At 51.0% G+C, this 17,339-nt stretch overlaps 1 protein-coding gene across 5 annotated transcripts in view; it reads right to left on the bottom strand.

The window, feature by feature from the left end:
* Positions 1-1,734: 1,734 nt before the first annotated feature.
* dgkzb (diacylglycerol kinase, zeta b) overlaps positions 1,735-17,339 on the bottom strand; it is a 40,027-nt gene continuing 24,422 nt past the window's right edge. For 3 of the 5 annotated variants that reach the window (XM_024803174.2, XM_024803172.2, XM_076886980.1), the window contains 28 exons: positions 17,214-17,282; positions 16,756-16,827; positions 16,505-16,621; positions 16,363-16,437; positions 16,123-16,224; positions 15,863-15,945; positions 14,338-14,398; positions 14,143-14,256; positions 13,213-13,353; positions 13,051-13,129; positions 11,153-11,208; positions 11,010-11,072; positions 10,614-10,687; positions 10,371-10,482; positions 10,040-10,239; positions 9,673-9,773; positions 9,308-9,399; positions 8,540-8,609; positions 8,426-8,466; positions 8,011-8,201; positions 7,679-7,765; positions 6,836-6,904; positions 5,628-5,662; positions 5,418-5,461; positions 5,193-5,313; positions 4,500-4,536; positions 4,313-4,412; positions 1,735-2,673 (listed from right to left, as the gene is read on the bottom strand). In XM_024803174.2, the coding sequence (XP_024658942.2) occupies positions 2,557-2,673; positions 4,313-4,412; positions 4,500-4,536; positions 5,193-5,313; positions 5,418-5,461; positions 5,628-5,662; positions 6,836-6,904; positions 7,679-7,765; positions 8,011-8,201; positions 8,426-8,466; positions 8,540-8,609; positions 9,308-9,399; positions 9,673-9,773; positions 10,040-10,239; positions 10,371-10,482; positions 10,614-10,687; positions 11,010-11,072; positions 11,153-11,208; positions 13,051-13,129; positions 13,213-13,353; positions 14,143-14,256; positions 14,338-14,398; positions 15,863-15,945; positions 16,123-16,224; positions 16,363-16,437; positions 16,505-16,621; positions 16,756-16,827; positions 17,214-17,282 (2,523 nt within the window). In that variant the 3' untranslated portion in view covers positions 1,735-2,556. The remainder of the gene's footprint in view (positions 2,674-4,312; positions 4,413-4,499; positions 4,537-5,192; positions 5,314-5,417; positions 5,462-5,627; positions 5,663-6,835; positions 6,905-7,678; positions 7,766-8,010; positions 8,202-8,425; positions 8,467-8,539; positions 8,610-9,307; positions 9,400-9,672; positions 9,774-10,039; positions 10,240-10,370; positions 10,483-10,613; positions 10,688-11,009; positions 11,073-11,152; positions 11,209-13,050; positions 13,130-13,212; positions 13,354-14,142; positions 14,257-14,337; positions 14,399-15,862; positions 15,946-16,122; positions 16,225-16,362; positions 16,438-16,504; positions 16,622-16,755; positions 16,828-17,213; positions 17,283-17,339) is intronic. The other 2 variants (XM_076886978.1, XM_076886979.1) reach the window with 2 other exon arrangements.

Genomic DNA, 17,339 nt, shown 5'->3' with positions numbered 1-17,339 from the left:
GATGTTCAGCCCTTCTGAGGGGCAGCAGAGTGAAAGCCGAGCCGAGGCGCGCTGATGGCTCAGTCACGCGTGGAAGCCCCTGTTACGGTGCGCCAAAAACTGATTGCTCGTATCAAACTGCTATAAGTAACTTGTTGGGCTATAACATGTGAAACATGTCAAATGCATCGCTTATGGATGACATAAAGTCATCTGGAGCCACAAACAACATCCGTGTAGAAGCTGCGATCAGTTTTTGGCAGCGACTTTTATAGAACCTTTATTTATGCCGTTAAAACAAATCTCATTAACATTAAAAACATCTTTTGTCAGAGTAAGCTGACCAAGAGGACAGAAGCGACATTACGACAGTTCAGTAAAAACATTTTAAGTGGGGATAAAGGAGCGGATTGGTTACAATGTCAGTACAATAACACAGCGTTATGAAGATAATTTTATTCTGTATAAAAGCTCTTTGTCCGTTTACCAACATACGTAAAGATATTACACATAAAAAATACACAAAAACATTGGAAATCACTTTTTGGCACAACAACTGCAGCTGGAGACGAAACCTGTGCTCCGTCAGGTCCTCCTCCGCCCTCGGGACTCCACGAGAGTTTAGTGTCAGTGGGTTTCTCTGCTGTTCTCTTTCACTTCTAACAGTCGTGAAACAGACTTTATTTCATCTGCGTGAACGGTGATTATGGGTCTGTGTGTAAAACACGAGTGTCACTAATCGAAGTGTCAGACGCTTTATGACGTCCAGGTTTCTGAAGATTTCTCTTTATGTAAAAACACAAAAGGTTTCACTAAAGCAAAATCTCGGTGCTTTGGTGTTGTTTTTCTTATTGAACTGATTTGGTCAGATGTTAGACTAAAGCACAAAAAGAGCGAGGAGCTGTTCATCAGTAACGACCTAATAACACAATGATCGAGTTTTAAAACCAGCAGAAATGCTTTACAGGCCTCCGTGAGGCCGACAGAGTGCAGCGCCACCTTCAGGCGTCATCTGCAGAACCTGATAGAGCATTGAGCATTTCTGACAGCTGATGCGGAGGGGAACACACACGCTGAAAATAAAAGAGGATCCACGATGGACGCTGATGGAAGGGCCTTTCCTGTTTGGGTGCTAACGGCTCTCAGGTGAGGCAGAAGCACCAACCTCAGGCTGCAAACGCCGCTCAAGAAGCGGCTGAATTACTGTTAACAGCCCAGCTTGCGTCATGTTTCCTGTTCCTGGTGCCGGGAGCAGGTCGACGTTTCCGGCTGTGCTGACAAAGTCTGGATCTGCTGAACGTCTCAGTTTGTTGTGTTGCATTTTTTTCTTTGTCATGTTGGTTTTTCTCTTTCTTATGTTTTATTTTTGTCAAATGGCTTTTTAAAAGTTGTGTCTTTGTTCTGTATCTTCAAAATATTATCATGTTTTTAATAAACTTCACATTATCAGTGAGACCTGCAGTGACTTCAGCCCATCCCAGGTTTTGGGGACAGCGCTCTGGTTCTTGCGGGCTCAGGTAAGCTGACACAGGTGGTGTTTTCTTCAGTGACGGTACAGCCTGACACCTGAGGAGGAGGCGGGGTTAAAAACCACAGGTGAGTGCTGACAGGAAACAGACGCCCACTGGATGCAGCACAAAGCGTGAGATTGTGTTTTTGTTGTTGTTACTCGAGACTTCTGGTCCTCTTAGGGACGAAGTAACATAAACATGAACAAACCAATGATTATTTATGGGAATAAATGGGCGTGGAGAGTGTTGCTGACATGCTTTATTGCAGGTCACTCAGAAATGATCAAACCAAACAGTTATTAGTTGAATATCATACAGCATCATGTCATCCTGCCTGCTATCTAAAGGTGATTATTAATCCTACGGCGTGACTGCTTTGGCAGAGCTTCAGCTTAACGTTTCCAACACTGACCAGTCTACCGGGCGTCTCAGCTATTTACACACATCACAGGAAGCATCGCGCTTTACAGTCAGGTGACAAGTTACAAGAAATACGCTCGTATGTGACTAAAATCTCTAAAGTTCAGTTTGATCACAAACAAAATCCGTTACATCTCTACAAAGACTTCATAAATAAGCTGAGTGAGCCTAAGTTAAATATCCAAACACTTATTTCTGTCCAGTAAACAAATACATCCAAAAGGTCACTAGAAGCTTAAAGAAGACACGCTTGCAGCTTTTCTGTGATGCGGCGAAAGCGTTCAGCTGCAGATGGATGAAAGCCGCCACTGTTCGCCGTCGCACGTCTTCACGCGGAGGTCAGAGCGCTAATGTTCAGTCGATAAAGACGTATTCAAAATGCAGTTTGAGCCAGATCTGAGAGTCTTTGTGGCCTGAAGAGGAAACTAGTTTGACTTTGTTTTAGTGTCCAGGCGCGTTTACGCTGTTACGTTGGGTACTTTGGAGGATTTTCAGGCGTTTGGACAAAAACACAACAATAACTCGCCCTGCCCCCGCACAGCAGACAAGAAGCACGACGCTGCCGTCTACGCCGAGACCCGGCGCCTCTCTGCAGAGGACGCAGATAAATACGAAGGAGGGCGGGAGGAGCGAGGTGTTCGGGAGGTCACACGGTCGTCTCCTGGTCCTCTCGCTGGATCATCTGGTAATGCTGGCAGCTCTTCAGATAATCAGCCAGCTCCGGGTCGTTGGCGTTGGCGGCGCGCTGCCTGGGAGTCTCCCCCTGAAAGAGACGAGCAGAGCTTTAAGAAAGCTGACGGGCTCCACCGTCAGCTCCGTTACCTCCACGGTCACCTTTCAATAAGCTGCAAATAAAACCCTCAAATTTCACTCATCAAACTCTCAGTGTGACCTCACAGCGGACATCAGTGGTCACATGATGCGATTCAGCCGAGCAGACTACAGCCGCCTGGGTCACCGTCCACCTGTCAGTCAAAGAGGCCACGCCTCTAATCCAGGTGAGTGATGAAAACGGGCGTAATGCAGGAGGAAATGATCTCTGGAGAACAGTTTGTGTATCGGGCTGCAAACACGCTGCCTCTGCTGGACGTCAGACGAACTGCAGAGCAGAAGGAGCGAAGGCTCCGAGCTGCTCGGTGCATCTAGACACTAAATAACACATGAACTCTTTTCCTCCTCTGGAGAGGAGAAGACAAAGAGAAACTCAGATTATGGGCTGCTTCCTGTTACCACTGGCTTCACCATGGCGACGGTGAGCCGTGGCCTTTTGTATGCGCCGGAGCGAGGCCGGGGGATCCCGCGGCGATTCGTTTCTCAGTGACACACAACATTAATCACTTTATAGAAGTGGGTCAAATACTGCTGGAGATCCATTTAGAGCGCGGTGGCTGTGCTCCGGCCGGTGGCCGTCACTGCGCCTGAGAACGACACGCAAACGGCTTCGTGCAGCGGGAAGCTCGACCGATCACACCAACTCACATTCTTTGTGTCCACGAGCACAAAACGGAGCGCACGGAGGAACCAACCAGCGCAGAGCAGCAGCTGGGACGCCACATCGTGATTTGCAGACGCATGCGCTGCTTCATGTTGATTCGTCTCTTATTAAGCTCCTGCTCCGCTCTGGCACAGCTGATGTTCAGCTTCAGACACTGGGCCTCATTCACAAGCAGAAACCTGAACTCTAAACACACACACACACACACACACACACACACACACACACACACACACACCGTGCACGGATGGCGAAGGCCCGGCTGTCATCTCTAAGCTCAGGGCGCCGCTGCAAACATAATGCAGCTTCACCCCGAGCCGCGCTGTTGCTCACTCAGCCAGCAGGAGGCGCTGCGCCGCCTGCTGTACCTGCGTCACCAGATAACGTTCTGCTTTTGTACGGATGCAAAGTACATTTTAAAAGCTTTGTTGTTTTTCCCGTTACACTCTGGCAACGGAGCGTCTTCAAAAGCTTCGATTGTCCAGATTGTCAGAGTTCCACTCGCTCCTCGCCGCCCTCCAGCAGGGTTTATAACGGATGCTGCTGTGGGGTCTGAGTGGGTGAAACACCTGGAGTGGGACTTTAAGTGTCTTCATGCTTCCAGCGCAGGAAAGGAACGCCACACTCCTAACACGCTCGACCTGCTATTAACTAGAGCAGGCGAGGAGGGCAGGAAACCAGATCACACATTTTTCAAAATAAAACCGGCTATTGCAGTTAATAATGCAACAGCTTCCTGCCATTTTTGTGTTTCTTTTTATCGCTGTGTGACTGATTTCAATTGAAAGCCTGCGTGGGCTAGTACCGCTTGCCACGAGTTCCCAGAATCCTTTGCGGTTTTACCCCTTAATAACGTCACATTTTCAATCTCTATGGAAGCATGGACACGAAGTATCTCCTGCTTTACCTGTAGGTCTGTCTTCATGAGCGACGCTCCGGCCTCCACCAGGTATTTACAGATGCTCCTCTGACAGGAAGTGGCGGCTTTATGGAGCGCCGTCTCCCCTCTGAAAGAAACAAGAACGAAAACGCACATGAAGGCGCCGAGCCTCGTCCAGCAGGAGAGGAATCGAATGGAGGAGAAGCTGACTTACGTCTCTTTCTCGGTGACATCCAGGTGGGACGTGGGCACTGAAAGCAGCGAGACAAACAGAGTCATCATCACAGACGAACATCAGAGCGCTTTAATGTGGCGGCAACAGCACGTGATGCTACGAGGAGCAGCTCGAGTTTGTGACTGGACAGTCGAAGTGGATCGACTCCTCGTTCCCTGTTTCCACGTTCGTACGACCTGATTTGACCCCACAAAGAAGCTACACCTGTGTGCACGATCACCTGCTGCTGGGGACGAAGAGGAGCAGCTCAGGGCTCACATACGAGAGCTACAGCAACGGGCAGGACGTGAGAGTGAGGCGTCTCAGGGTGACGAGCTCGGAGATGACAAGGTCCAACTACACAAGTTTAGATTCTTACTTCAGTGACTGAAACTTTCTAGTTCGTACTTTGCTTCTAGTTTCTGATGAGAACCTCCAGAAACGCCCTAAAACGCGAGTGTTTCTCTAGATCACGGATCAGGTATGGCAGCTCTCTCCTGACCGTTATCTGAGGAGTCGAAGAACTCGTCCCGAGGACGAGCCGAGTGTAATAAAGGAGGAGCAGCGTGGCGTGAGGCTGGCGGCTCGGTCGCAGAGTGGAAATACCACAGCAGCCTCAGCCGTCTTTGCACACTCAGTCATCAGAATCAGGTTTCTTAACGTTTAGCCTTTATATACAAACGATTCGCTCACCGCTGTCGACGAGGTACTTGACGATGTCTTTGCAGCCGGCCTCCACGGCGTGATGCAGCAGCGTGCAGCCGTCTCCGTCTTGCAGCAGGAGGTCCGCCCCCTGTTGGTGGAGCTCTCGGAGCTGCACAACAAATACAGCGATTTGTTCCAAAGTGCACATGCTCAGTAAACCGCTTTCCTCAATCAGAAATCAATACTCGTAACGATCAATACGTCCACACTCACCCGGTCCAGGTTTTCCTTCTTGATGCAGCTGATCAGCTCTGCATCTGAAGAGCAGGAAACAGACACAAGGTTACACTTGTTTTCACTTTAAATTCACGCAGCAGAGTCCAGAACACAGCCTGTCAGCTCCCTCTGCTGGACAAATGCTGGAACTGACGCTGAAGACTCACAGTGTTCAACAGCAGAACTGAGGAGGAGGAGGGTTTTTACCTTTTTCAGGGTCGTGTGAGGTAGCAGCAGGAGGTCTGTCGGTGAGAGAAGACACAGATAGGAGGTCATCAGATTGTCATGTGACAGAGGGAGGAGCTTAAATCTGAGGTGCAGGGTGATCGGGACAATCGGGGGCTTTGAAAGCCGCCCGCCTCGTGAACAGTTTCTTCTCGCACCGAGACATCATGAGGGGTGTCACGCCTGCACGTCTGTGCGTGTCCTCCTGGGATCAAACCGCTGCACACGCACAGCTAATCTGTCACTGTGTGTCAGCCAGGTCTGAGTCTGTGCAGCAGGGACGCTCTCGTTATGGTCTTGCATTACAGCGAGCGTTCTGAGCACCTGCGGTGTCTTGCAGTTAAGCTGCGTGTTTTTATTCTGCAGAGCCACAGCCAATCAGAGAGCTGCACAAACAGACGCCAAAGCACCTCAGGCCACAGACTGTATAATAAAGATGGACATGGCTTCTGATATTATGATGAATGTCCAGTAGGGGGCGCTGATGTCACTCATTATGTAAATTATGGCTCTCATTAGCGTTAAAGAGGAGGAGGCTGGGCTGTTCTTATTGGCTAACAACCTGACATCACCATGACATCACAAACCAGGCACAAAAAAAGCTGTGAAGCTGAAATGTTGGCAGGTGTGTGTGTGTGTGTGTGTGTGTGTGTGTGTGTGTCTGTGTGTGTGTGTGTGTCTGTGTGTGTCTGTGTGTGTCTGTGTGTGTGTCTGTGTGTCTGTGTGTGTGTGTGTGTGTGTGTGTCTGTGTGTGTCTGTGTGTGTCTGTGTGTCTGTGTGTCTGTGTGTGTGTGTGTGTGTGTCTGTGTGTGTATGTGTCTGTGTGTGTGTGTGTGTGTCTGTGTGTGTCTGTGTGTGTGTGTGTGTGTCTGTGTGTGTGTCTGTGTGTGTGTGTGTGTGTGTGTGTGTCTGTGTGTGTCTGTGTGTCTGTGTGTGTGTGTGTGTGTGTCTGTGTGTGTGTGTGTGTGTGTGTGTGTCTGTGTGTGTGTGTCTGTGTGTGTGTGTGTGTGTGTATGTGTGTGTGTGTGTGTGTGTGTCTGTGTGTGTGTGTGTGTGTGTGTGTGTCTGTGTCTGTGTGTGTCTGTGTGTGTGTGTGTGTGTGTGTGTATGTGTGTGTGTGTGTGTATGTGTGTGTGTGGATGATGAGGAGCTTCAGAGAAACAGCAGACAGGAAGCAGGTGGAGTCGTACCTAATGACGGGTCTGAAATCAGCCGCGGCTGTGTTGGAGCGATGCACATTGATAATCTTTGCTCCTCGCCTTTAGATCACAGACAACATGGACAGGTGACAGGTGAGTCAGCGGCAGCACATGGAAAACAAACAGCACCGGCATGTGGACACGAGGGCGCATTCACACGCCGGTCACATGGCACATCTGGACTGGTGTTGGGTTTAATACAGGAACTTTGTACGACTTAACAAAGCATCAACCTCAACGAAGGAGTGAAGGAAACACGAAGCTTCTTTCAGCCAGTCTGACGAGAACGATGTGGGCACATGAGTCTACCACAAACTGCAGCATCAAAGCCTTCATGGGGATAAAATGTTCAAAGTGCCAATTTAAAACGTACAAATTTGATGTATTAATGTTAGTAGACTCTTAATAAAAGATGGACGTAGGTCCGAGGGACACTGCAGGCTCAAGCCCCGCCCTGAACCCTCCCCTGCTCCTATTCGGCTCTGACGGGACCAAAATCACTGAGTCAAAGATCAGCGATCGTTAGCTCACAGACCAGAGGAGTCGCCCCCTCCTGGACGTCACTTAGACTGCAGGCGGCGTCCATCGTTTATATACAGTCTGTTATTAATGCAGGCGTGGGACCACTGTGCCGTGAAAAAAAGCAGACAGCGCAGTGGTCGAGCCAGCAGGGGGCGCTCTCATGGAACGAAGTATTCACATTTAAACTGCTCATTCCTGTTATTTGTGTTTACAGATATCAAACAGATTTCACTGAGCGGACCCGAGTATCAGCTGACTCTACAGGATCTGAACACTTCCTCCAGCAGCAGGTGTGCGAGTGCGTGTTGCTACCTGCAGAGGGCGGTCTTAGAGGCGCTCTGAGTCAAAGCATCGACCACGGAGCTGTCGCTGGAGATCCTCTTCCTCTGATCTCGGGATCTGAAACAAACACAGCGCTGTTTTTATTCCTGCCCCCCATGATTGATTTCTGATCGTGATTCGAGTGGCGGCGGCGTCCCAGCGGGGAGCAGAGGGACGAGCAGCTCCATGGAAACGGCACTTCAAACACCAGGAGCTTATTTCAGGGCGAAAACCTGCAGTTCCTCTGACATCCAGCAGAGGCAGCAGCGAGTTAAGGTAAACACACAAACTGTTCGGTCCCCGTAGATCACATCTTCTCTCACCTGTGTGACGAGGTAGGGGAGGTGGGGGAGGGCGGCGAGCAGGGGAAGGCGAACTGCTGGTCTTGGTGCTCCTCCGAGTCCACCAGGTCGGGCATGCTGGGGGAGGTGCCCACCGTCTCCTTGGAGACCAGCTCCGGGTCCAGGATGTAGAGCTCCTCCTGAGAGATCTCCGTCACGTAGTTCAGGTGCTCCTGAAACAAATGACACATCAGGACACACCTGGCTGCAGCTCATCCATCATCACTGCCAGAAGAAAGAAAGCTGCACCAATCAGCAGGTGCAGTCTGCTAATCTGAAGGCCGGCGGTTCGATTCCCGTCTGCATCCATCAACCGTGGACGCACTCAGACATAGAAAAGCATGGATGTGCGACTCCACCTCGCCACAGTAAAGGTGCTTCTCTGCTGCGTTCCTACCTGAGCCCGGTCGATCCTGTAGAAACGATCCGCCGTCGTGCCTGAAAGACAAAGAGAGCGCGTTTGGGCAGGTCGGGGTCTGTGTGCGAACGGAGGAGGTCGGCTTGGACTTACAGTCGAGGAAGCACCACTTCATGGAGAGCTTGTGTGAGGACAGACTCTCGCCTTTCATCGCCTCGCCGTCCTGGAGGAGCAGAAAGAGAAGCGTGAAAGGCACCGCCGCACAGAGCCGACACCACAGACTCACTTTTACATTTCACGGGAAGAGCAGAGGGAAACTGTCCAAATGTAATCAAATAACAGTGAGAGCCTCCATCAGACTCTTCGTACCGAGAGCCCCGCCTCTCCTGACCGATGGCACACTCGTGCTGCAGGACGGCGAGCTGCTGTTCGTCTGTGCAGCTTTTCTCGGTTGGTGTTGGGTCACAGCTGAGGTTTATTACAAACAACACAGTCAGCCACTTCCCCTTACACCGCGCCCTGATGCTCCTCGCTATCAGTGTCTGATGTGTCACGCCGTGACAAGTTTCACCCTCTCAGAGCAGCCCGACGGGTCGCTCGCACCGCAGGAAGTACGATGGAGGAAGGATCTGCAGTTTTTTTGCTTTTGGCAAACAGTTGCACGTAGAGGTCGACTAAACCCCCCAGCCTGTGGATGGTGAGGTGATTTCACAGGTGACAGGTAACCTGTCCCAACGATCGCAGTCTGAGCACTAAAGGTCGTCTCATTTTTAAATTGCCAACACGTCACAATTAAGTCGGTCGGCTCACGTCAGCTCTTATATTCTCATATAAAAGCTGCCAGGTATCTGTGTCATTCTGCAGTCTTTTAAATATGAATCAGTAGATTAATGATTACTCCTCCTGCCCACAACGCTGTACCTGCTCCAGGTTGTCCTGCAGACGGTCGATGTGCAGGCGGCAGGTCTCCAGATCGCTGTCTCCGGGGACGGTGATGACTCCCAGCGGCAAAGCTCCAGGAAACATAAAGGTCAAAGTGAGAAACGTGCAGCATGTGCTTGGTTTCTGCTTTGAAATAACAACAAGTGACTCGTGATAGTGGAAACAGTCTGTCTCTTTCACTGAGGCACTTTAAAGACCATCAACAGTAACTGGTTTGAGGACTGAACCAGCAGGTTCCCAGTCCGATGAAACCAACGTGCCCCAAACACAGTAAACACAGTTAAACATGCATTTGACTGGAAGCACTGCTGCTACTTTGCAGATAACCAGTCCTTCACACTTACACGCCTCCTTCAGCTGATCTTTGTCATAATGCAGGGCCTCGTACGCCGCCATGCTGATCCGGTTCACCCTGATCTGGAGCTTCTCTGGAACGGGCTGCTGACTGCACACAAGCACGCCATCATTCAGTCACCGAACATGAACTGAGATCATCTGATTCATTTAAGCCGCTTGCATCATCTGCATACGCGTGATGGTATTTATCTACAGCGTAAATAGAAGTGGGCTGAAGCGAGCCCTGTGGACTCCATCGCTAATAGCAGCTATGACAGTCTGCTCAGTACTTCCTGTTACTGCGACTGCCAATGAGAGCAAAGGAATCTACTGAGCGACCAATGAAAGGTCGGTCAGTGCGCACACCAGACGTACTCATTGAGATGGGGCATGGAGATCCTCCTCTTGGCCTTCTGCACCATGTTGGCCTGGTTGCGCAGACTGATGTGAATGACGGACGGTGCCAGCTTGCAGGGCTCGCCGTCCACCTGCATGGGGATGGACTTAAAGGTGGTGAGGGTCACTTCCTTACACTGGTGGAGGCGTTCGCCATGACCGCCCACCTGGAGGGTGGCCTGCAGACAAACGAGCAAAGATTTAACTGGACCAAACGAGCGTTTACATCAGTAAACGTATGTCTGTGACGGGGCGCGGTGTGGTCTGATGTGCTGTTTGTAGGTTACGCCGTCTGCGGCTGCACGCTCACCAGAGACGTCATGGTGAAGCCGATGACCTCGATGCAGCCGTCGTCATGCCGCTGAGGCTCAAAGTCCTGATGTTCGCTGGGGTTGCCCCACGGCGTGGTGCCAGCACAGTACCTGCAGCAGGTAGACAAACCAAGCGCGCACTCGTACTTTAACACAGCATTTCCAGTTTATCTACTGGCTGGGTTCCACCGAGGGAGACGGTGTGCATGTGGAAGATGTTTGTTACCAGGCTGAAGACGTACCTGGGGATGTTGAGGAAGAGCAGACACTGCAGCTTCAGGTCCTGGACTTTGGCTGTGAGGTCCGTCCCGTCACACTGAGGAGGAAGGAAACGAGGATTTATAAAGGAGCGCGCTGCTCCGCGTGCTTCCTGCCACAGCCGTGAGCTGCAGAGGCTTGAGAAACTCTCTCGTTCAAATGTCATCACGTGTCGCTCCAAAAAACCCAGAAACTCAAGATTCAAACGCCACATCCCAGCGGGTGGTGTTAGTGCGGCTACAGCCATCTTTATCCACAGTCCATGCATTCATGCTGCGGTGCATCACAGGCACTGACTGGTTGTCATCGGCCGTAACGAGCTCGCTCACCTGTAACGACGCTCAGTCACACGTGTGTTTAAGCTTTTCAGCCCGACTCACCACCACTCTGATGTGCTTGGCGAGGTCTTTGGAGCTCCCGCTCAGAAAGTCTGAGAAGGCTGTCTGAAACACACACGCACGCACATTAGAAACATGTTTACGTGTGAACGACCAGCACAGCAGCCGCACGAGGACACACTCACCCCTGCGTAGAACATCTTATTCCTGAAGCGGCTGTTAAACTTCTCGGGGTTCGCCTCTGAAAAGATCAAAGCAACAGTTTGAAACAGACCCCACAGCACCGACCCCCCCCCCCCCCCCCCCCCCCAAACCACACAGCTGGACTCATTTCACAGGATTTGATTCTGGTCAGATTTTTAATGATCACATGAGACATAAACAGCTGTTAGCGGATGTTTTATGGTCCTGGAAGAAGATTAAAGGTGCAGGAAAAATACTGCTGATGAGTCCAGATGTTCTGAGTAGGCCTGGAAACTAGTGAAAGCCTTTTATTGTGTAGAGACACAGGTACCAGCTCACAGGTGTGAAACTGGCTCCGTGCACCGCTGTTCTCTAGCCTGTAGGGGGAGTGAGCGTCACCCAGAGTACAGAGCCCCCTGACAGGCTGCTGACTTCCTGTGAAGAAACAGGAAGTTACATTTCTAACCAGTGAAAGTACAGCAATGGTAAAGACAGCGCTGTAACTCAGCTCTGCTACAAAGCTGATAAACAACACGAGAGGTCAAAGGTTACAGGAGGTTTTAAATCCAACATTCCCGTCTGTTGGAGGAGTGGGATTTTACTCCCAGCTGAGTCACTCTGATCAGAGGAGGATTCGAGCTGCCACCCTGAATGCCACACCTGTGGACCTGCCACACCTGTGGACCTGCCACACCTGTGGACCTGCCACACCTGTGGCAGTTTCCTGTGTGTCACCGCCGGTTCGAAAGGTGATTAAACGGCCCATCGCAGAGCTGCGTACTCTCAGGTCAAACTCATTCTACACGCTGGGTCACAGGCTGACGGCGAGCGACCGGTGCTTGGAAGACTATCAGCCAATCAAAGATCAGTATGAGGGATCTTTGACGGCTGGTTGGTGAGATGTCGTTAAGCAGTTTTCACTTCCTCATTTGTCTTTGTGGTCATCTCGTTTCTATATTCCCAGTCTCAGACACAAAGTCGTAAGACGTCCTCGCGGTAACGCGTCTGTCTGCACAGACTTTGAATCAAAGCTGGCAGTCTCTGCTTTGGGCCCTCAGTCAACACATGAACGTCCCGCTGTAAAAGCCGCCCACGAAGAAGAGCCTGCAGAGTACTCGAGTACAGAGCCAGCTCGTGTGCTGAACATCGATCCGAGCGATTCGATCCCAACCCAGAAGAAACGGGAATGAGTTCTGTATTTCTGACTTTATTGACCCCTGACCTTTGAGATGTCCAGCCTGACAGAGGGTAAAACCTTCGACCTCATCGGCCCGGGTTCTTGTCCCGTCCTGCTTCCACACTTTGCGACAGTGGGGCAGAAGAAGGTCCTTTTAGCAGGAAGAGACACCCAGCAGGACCGGCTTCTTTACTGCTTTGGCATTTTAGCCATTAACTTATTCTATCCATCCATCCATTCGCTTCCGCTGATCCTTTTCAGGGTCACGGGGGGCGCTGGAGCCTATCCCAGCTGTCATAGGGCGAGAGGCGGGGTACACCCTGGACAGGTCGCCAGTCTGTCGCAGGGCTCCATTAACTTATTATCTGTGTTATTTGAATGCCCCACAGAGGAGCGGAGGACGCCACAGCCACACTCGCTCTTCATAACTTGTTAACCTACAAACGTGGAGCGGCGTCATGCCGGAGTCTCTTTACATCAGTAATAATCCTGTTAGAGAGTCATGCTCCACAAGGGGGCGCCCTGTCCCCGTTTTTGTTTGTTCTTCAGCGTGTGGGAACAGGTTTGGTGCTAGAACCATTTTAAAGTACGGATGCAAACTGTGGCACAGTCATCGTGCATCTTTTATTAAACCAGCCGTGGACACGCTGTCAGGGGGAGGGGACAGCTCAACTATCAAAGACATGATGGTGGATTTCAGGACGCGCCTGTGAGCGTACTGACCTCTGGATTCATGGAAGCCCAGCGTGACGTGAGCGTCGAAGCCCAGACTGAAGTAGTTGTTGAAGACGTCGATGGGGAGCTGAAAGGAAGCAGCAGAATGAAACGGACCGTCAGATCCTCCTCGGGTGGGCGTCGGCTCTCGCAGGTGGGCGTTAAACTCACCTTGTCTGTCTGGTGTTCGTCCCGGTCCTCGGGCCGCGCCTCTGGGTTTGCCTCCACGTTCAGGTTCCATCGGTCCAGCTGCACGATGTTGCCGTCCTCCACGTGCGAGAGGATCTTCGTTATCGGTTCGTCGGTGTAGCCCTGGGAGAAGAAGAGGAAGAGGACGAGTTACACAAGGAGCAACGCTGGCTCCTATTTTCACAGAAGAAGAAGCAGCATTCACACAATGATCCACAGTGACGATTTTCTTACACGAGTCCTCTGAGTGAACGTGCTTCAGCGTTAAACTGCAGTGAAGCTTCTCCACTTTTATGATTAAGCTGAATTTTTATGAACCTTCACAAAACAACCTGCAGTTCTTCTGACGCCCAGCAGAGGCAGCAGTGAGTCAGTCCCATGTTAAAAACTGTTGGTCCCCACAGCTAATTTCCATAACACCTGTACTCATACGTTCATCTTTAAATGATATTCAATTCTATTTTATTTATGTTGCAACAAATCGCAGGCGCCTTATATTGTAAGGTAAAGCACAGAGAACACCCCAATAATCAGACTGTGAGCAAGCACTTTGGCCACAGTGGGAAAGAAAAACTCCCTTTCCTTCTAACAGGAAGAAACCTCCAGCAGAACCAGGATCAGGGCAGCCGTGTGCCGGTTGGGGGTGACAGTCAAGTCAAGTCAAGTCAAGTTTATTTATAAAGCACATTTAAAAACAACCGAGGCTGACCAACAGGATGACAGGATGGAGACAGGACGTATTTCAGGGGCCTGGAGGGGCTAAAGTGGCGTGCTTCAGACGGAGCAGCTACACTGAGGCCCGGTGTCATGAAAAGAAAGATTATTCTGACTGTGAACCATGCAAAGCTGTTCTGGAGCCCAAGAATGAGAACAAACTGGAAATGATCAGAAGTGGTGGTGGAACTAACTTACTCCTCCCCAGTTCAGAGTCCTTGCCAGGTCGTTGCCAGTCCCCAGTGGCAGGATGGCCACAGGAGGCTGAGGGCGGAGCTTCAGCTGATCCAAAACAGACAGGATCCACCCCACCTGCACACACACAGACACGCTGATGACAAACCATCATCTGTTGGTTAAATACTGGTGAGGAATAAAGCGTCTGTGACTCACGGTGCCGTCCCCCCCGCAGGCCAGGATCCGCAGGTTGGGCACTTTGGCGTACAGCTCCAGCCTGCAGGAAACACGACAGATTTTAAAATGTGAGTGCAGGACAGAGGAGGAAGCTGAGGGAGGAAGGTGGAGGCAGACTGCACATATGAGAACAAAGAACAAAATCGTACGCTGAAGCGTTGTTAGAGTTTCTTTTCAGTTTAGAATGAACTGAACGGATGGAGAGAGGCCAACAAATCTAAGGCCACTGAGGGAGTGCAGGGTGAAGCGGTGGTGACACGATTAGAGCGCGCTGTAGGTATCGCAGGTGCTGCGCTGGATCTATCTATCTGACAGCCTCAGTCCATTTTACAGTGGGGCAAAAAAGTATTTAGTCAGCCACCGATTGTGCAAGTTCCCCCACTTAAAATGATGACAGAGGTCAGTAATTTGCACCAGAGGTACACTTCAACTGTGAGAGACAGAATGTGAAAAAAAAATCCATGAATCCACATGGTAGGATTTGTAAAGAATTTATTGGTAAATCAGGGTGGAAAATAAGTATTTGGTCACCTCAAACAAGGAAAATCTCTGGCTCTCACAGACCTGTAACGTCTTCTGTAAGAAGCTTTTCTGTCCCCCACTCGTTACCTGTATGAATGGCACCTGTTTGAACTCATCGTCTGTATAAAAGACACCTGTCCACAGCCTCAAACAGTCAGACTCCAAACTCCGCCATGGCCAAGACCAAAGAGCTTTTGAAGGACACCAGGAAAAGTATTGTAGACCTGCACCAGACTGGGAAGAGTGAATCTACAATAGGCAAGCAGCTTGGTGTGAAAAAATCAACTGTGGGAGCAATCATCAGAAAATGGAAGACATACAAGACCACTGATAATCTCCCTCCATCTGGGGCTCCACGCAAGATCTCATCCCGTGGGGTCAAAATGATCATGAGAACGGTGAGCAAAGATCCCAGAACCACACGGGGGGACCTGGTGAATGACCTGCAGAGAGCTGGGACCAAAGTAACAAAGGTCACCATCAGTAACACACTACAACGGCAGGGAATCAAATCCCGCAGTGCCAGACGTGTTCCGCTGCTGAAGCCAGTGCATGTCCAGGCCCACTCGGCGACAGCGGGAAGGAAAAACTCCTTTTAACAGGAAGAAACCTCCAGCAGGCTCAGGGAGGGGCCATCTGCTGCGACCAGCTGGGCGTGAGGGGAGGGCGACAGGACAGAAGACCCAAGTGTTGGAATCACATGACAGGTTTTCATCAGTTAAGCTTCATTCGATTTAGGCTCCGCCCTCCTATCCACTGAGCTACCTGTGCTCTCTGCGTGTCTCTTTTGGACCTTTTTCAGGTCGTCGCGTCTCCCCAGAACATGATGCACCACCACTAAAGGTCAAAGGTTAGCACAGCAGCTGAGTTTACAATGCCAAACCGTTACGATGTCAAAGTTCATCCTCATTGCCCCACGATCTGCTCGGTCTAACTGAAGCGGTGAGGTCAGAGGTCACAGGATACGAGTGGGCAGTCTCACCCCTCTTTGGGCCCGCCCTTCGTCAGGTCGAACACCTGCCGCGGGTTCAGGTACCACATGAAGGACTGGATGATCTTTGCTCCCTGAGAGGAGAAGACAGAAACAGGTGTTTGATGAGAAGCTGGAGGAAACGATCCAAAACACAGGAGTCACATGACCGCCCAGCGCCGCTCTGCGTCTGCCTTTTGGGCTTCGGGTTCGCCGTGCAGTGCATTCTGGTCATTTTCCTACTTCTGTGAGTGATTGGAGGATGACCGTACCTGGTTCCCACCGCTCTTTGGGTTCACAAACACCAGCAGAGGCTTCATGAGCTGAGAGGGGAGGGGCTTCACCAGGAAGGGCTTCCAGCGGCCATCTTGGACCTGAGAACCAAAAGAAAGGTTAATGCATGAGCCCCAACGCCGTGAACAGACGTGACCCTCAGAGCTCTCAGTCTGACCTCTAACAGCTTAAACCAATCAGCTGTCAGGATCAAAACAACGATGACGTCACTTCCTCACCTCTCCGCCCTTCTTGCTCGCCTTGTTAGACTTCAGTGACGTCCTCTTCTTCTTCTTACTGGACTTCAGCGACGACTGCAGACAGGACAGAGACATCAGCGTGTGTGTGTGTGCGCGCGCGTGTGTTTGTGTGTGTTTGTACCTGTGGCCTGCGGACCCTGATGATCCAGGTGGGCGGGACGATGACTGCGGCGTGAGCGCCCAGAGAGCAGCACTCCTCGATCTGCTGCAGCATGAAGCAGGTCACCTTGTTGTGATACTGAAACACAAACAGGAAGTCAGCTGAGAGCGTCATCCAGCACCTGCACGATCGCGGCGTCGGGCCGGGACGATCGGTTTAGCTCGTTGGCCTTTCTCAGTGAACTTTGAACCCGAACAAAAGCGAGCACTCACCGCCTGTTTGCACCACGAGCAGCTGATGGCGACGATCTCTTTGCTGTGGAAGGCAAACTTCTGCTGAAAGCCCTGTGGGTGAGACAGGACTCAGGTTAACCTGCATCTCGTCTTCAGCGTTTCCTTCCTGTGTGCCGTCTTCATCGCTCACGCTGCGTCGTTCTCATAAGCCATCATTTATTCGTTTCTTTGCCTCTGTTACCTCAAACTTGAGTCAGCTCCAAAGCTTCTGACCTCAGTTTGAAATAAGAAGCTGTTTTTAAACCAGGGGTATTAAACATCAGGCCCGGGGGCCAGCATTGGCCCAGCAAAGACTCCAACCCGGTCAGCTGGACGGTTTTGGGGAACACCAACGTAATGAAGGCTCAAATAAACAGTTTTGTCATCATCTTCTCGGCTCTGTTTGTTTTTCAACATAAACAGCAATAAAAGCCGTTCGACGGCGAGCGGACGCTCACCTTCCCGCACTGTCGACACTTGCCCGCCTGGCGCCTCCGGTGGACCCAGTGGTGCCGGACGACGTTGGACTGAAAGACAACAGCTGGTTAACAGAACTCGTCTCTGCACAGCATTCAGGCTTTAAA

Source organism: Maylandia zebra, linkage group LG7, assembly GCF_041146795.1.
Source record: "Maylandia zebra isolate NMK-2024a linkage group LG7, Mzebra_GT3a, whole genome shotgun sequence".
NCBI lineage: Eukaryota > Metazoa > Chordata > Actinopteri > Cichliformes > Cichlidae > Maylandia > Maylandia zebra.
Note: the sequence above shows the minus strand (reverse complement) of the source record. Positions and strands in the feature narration are given on the sequence as shown.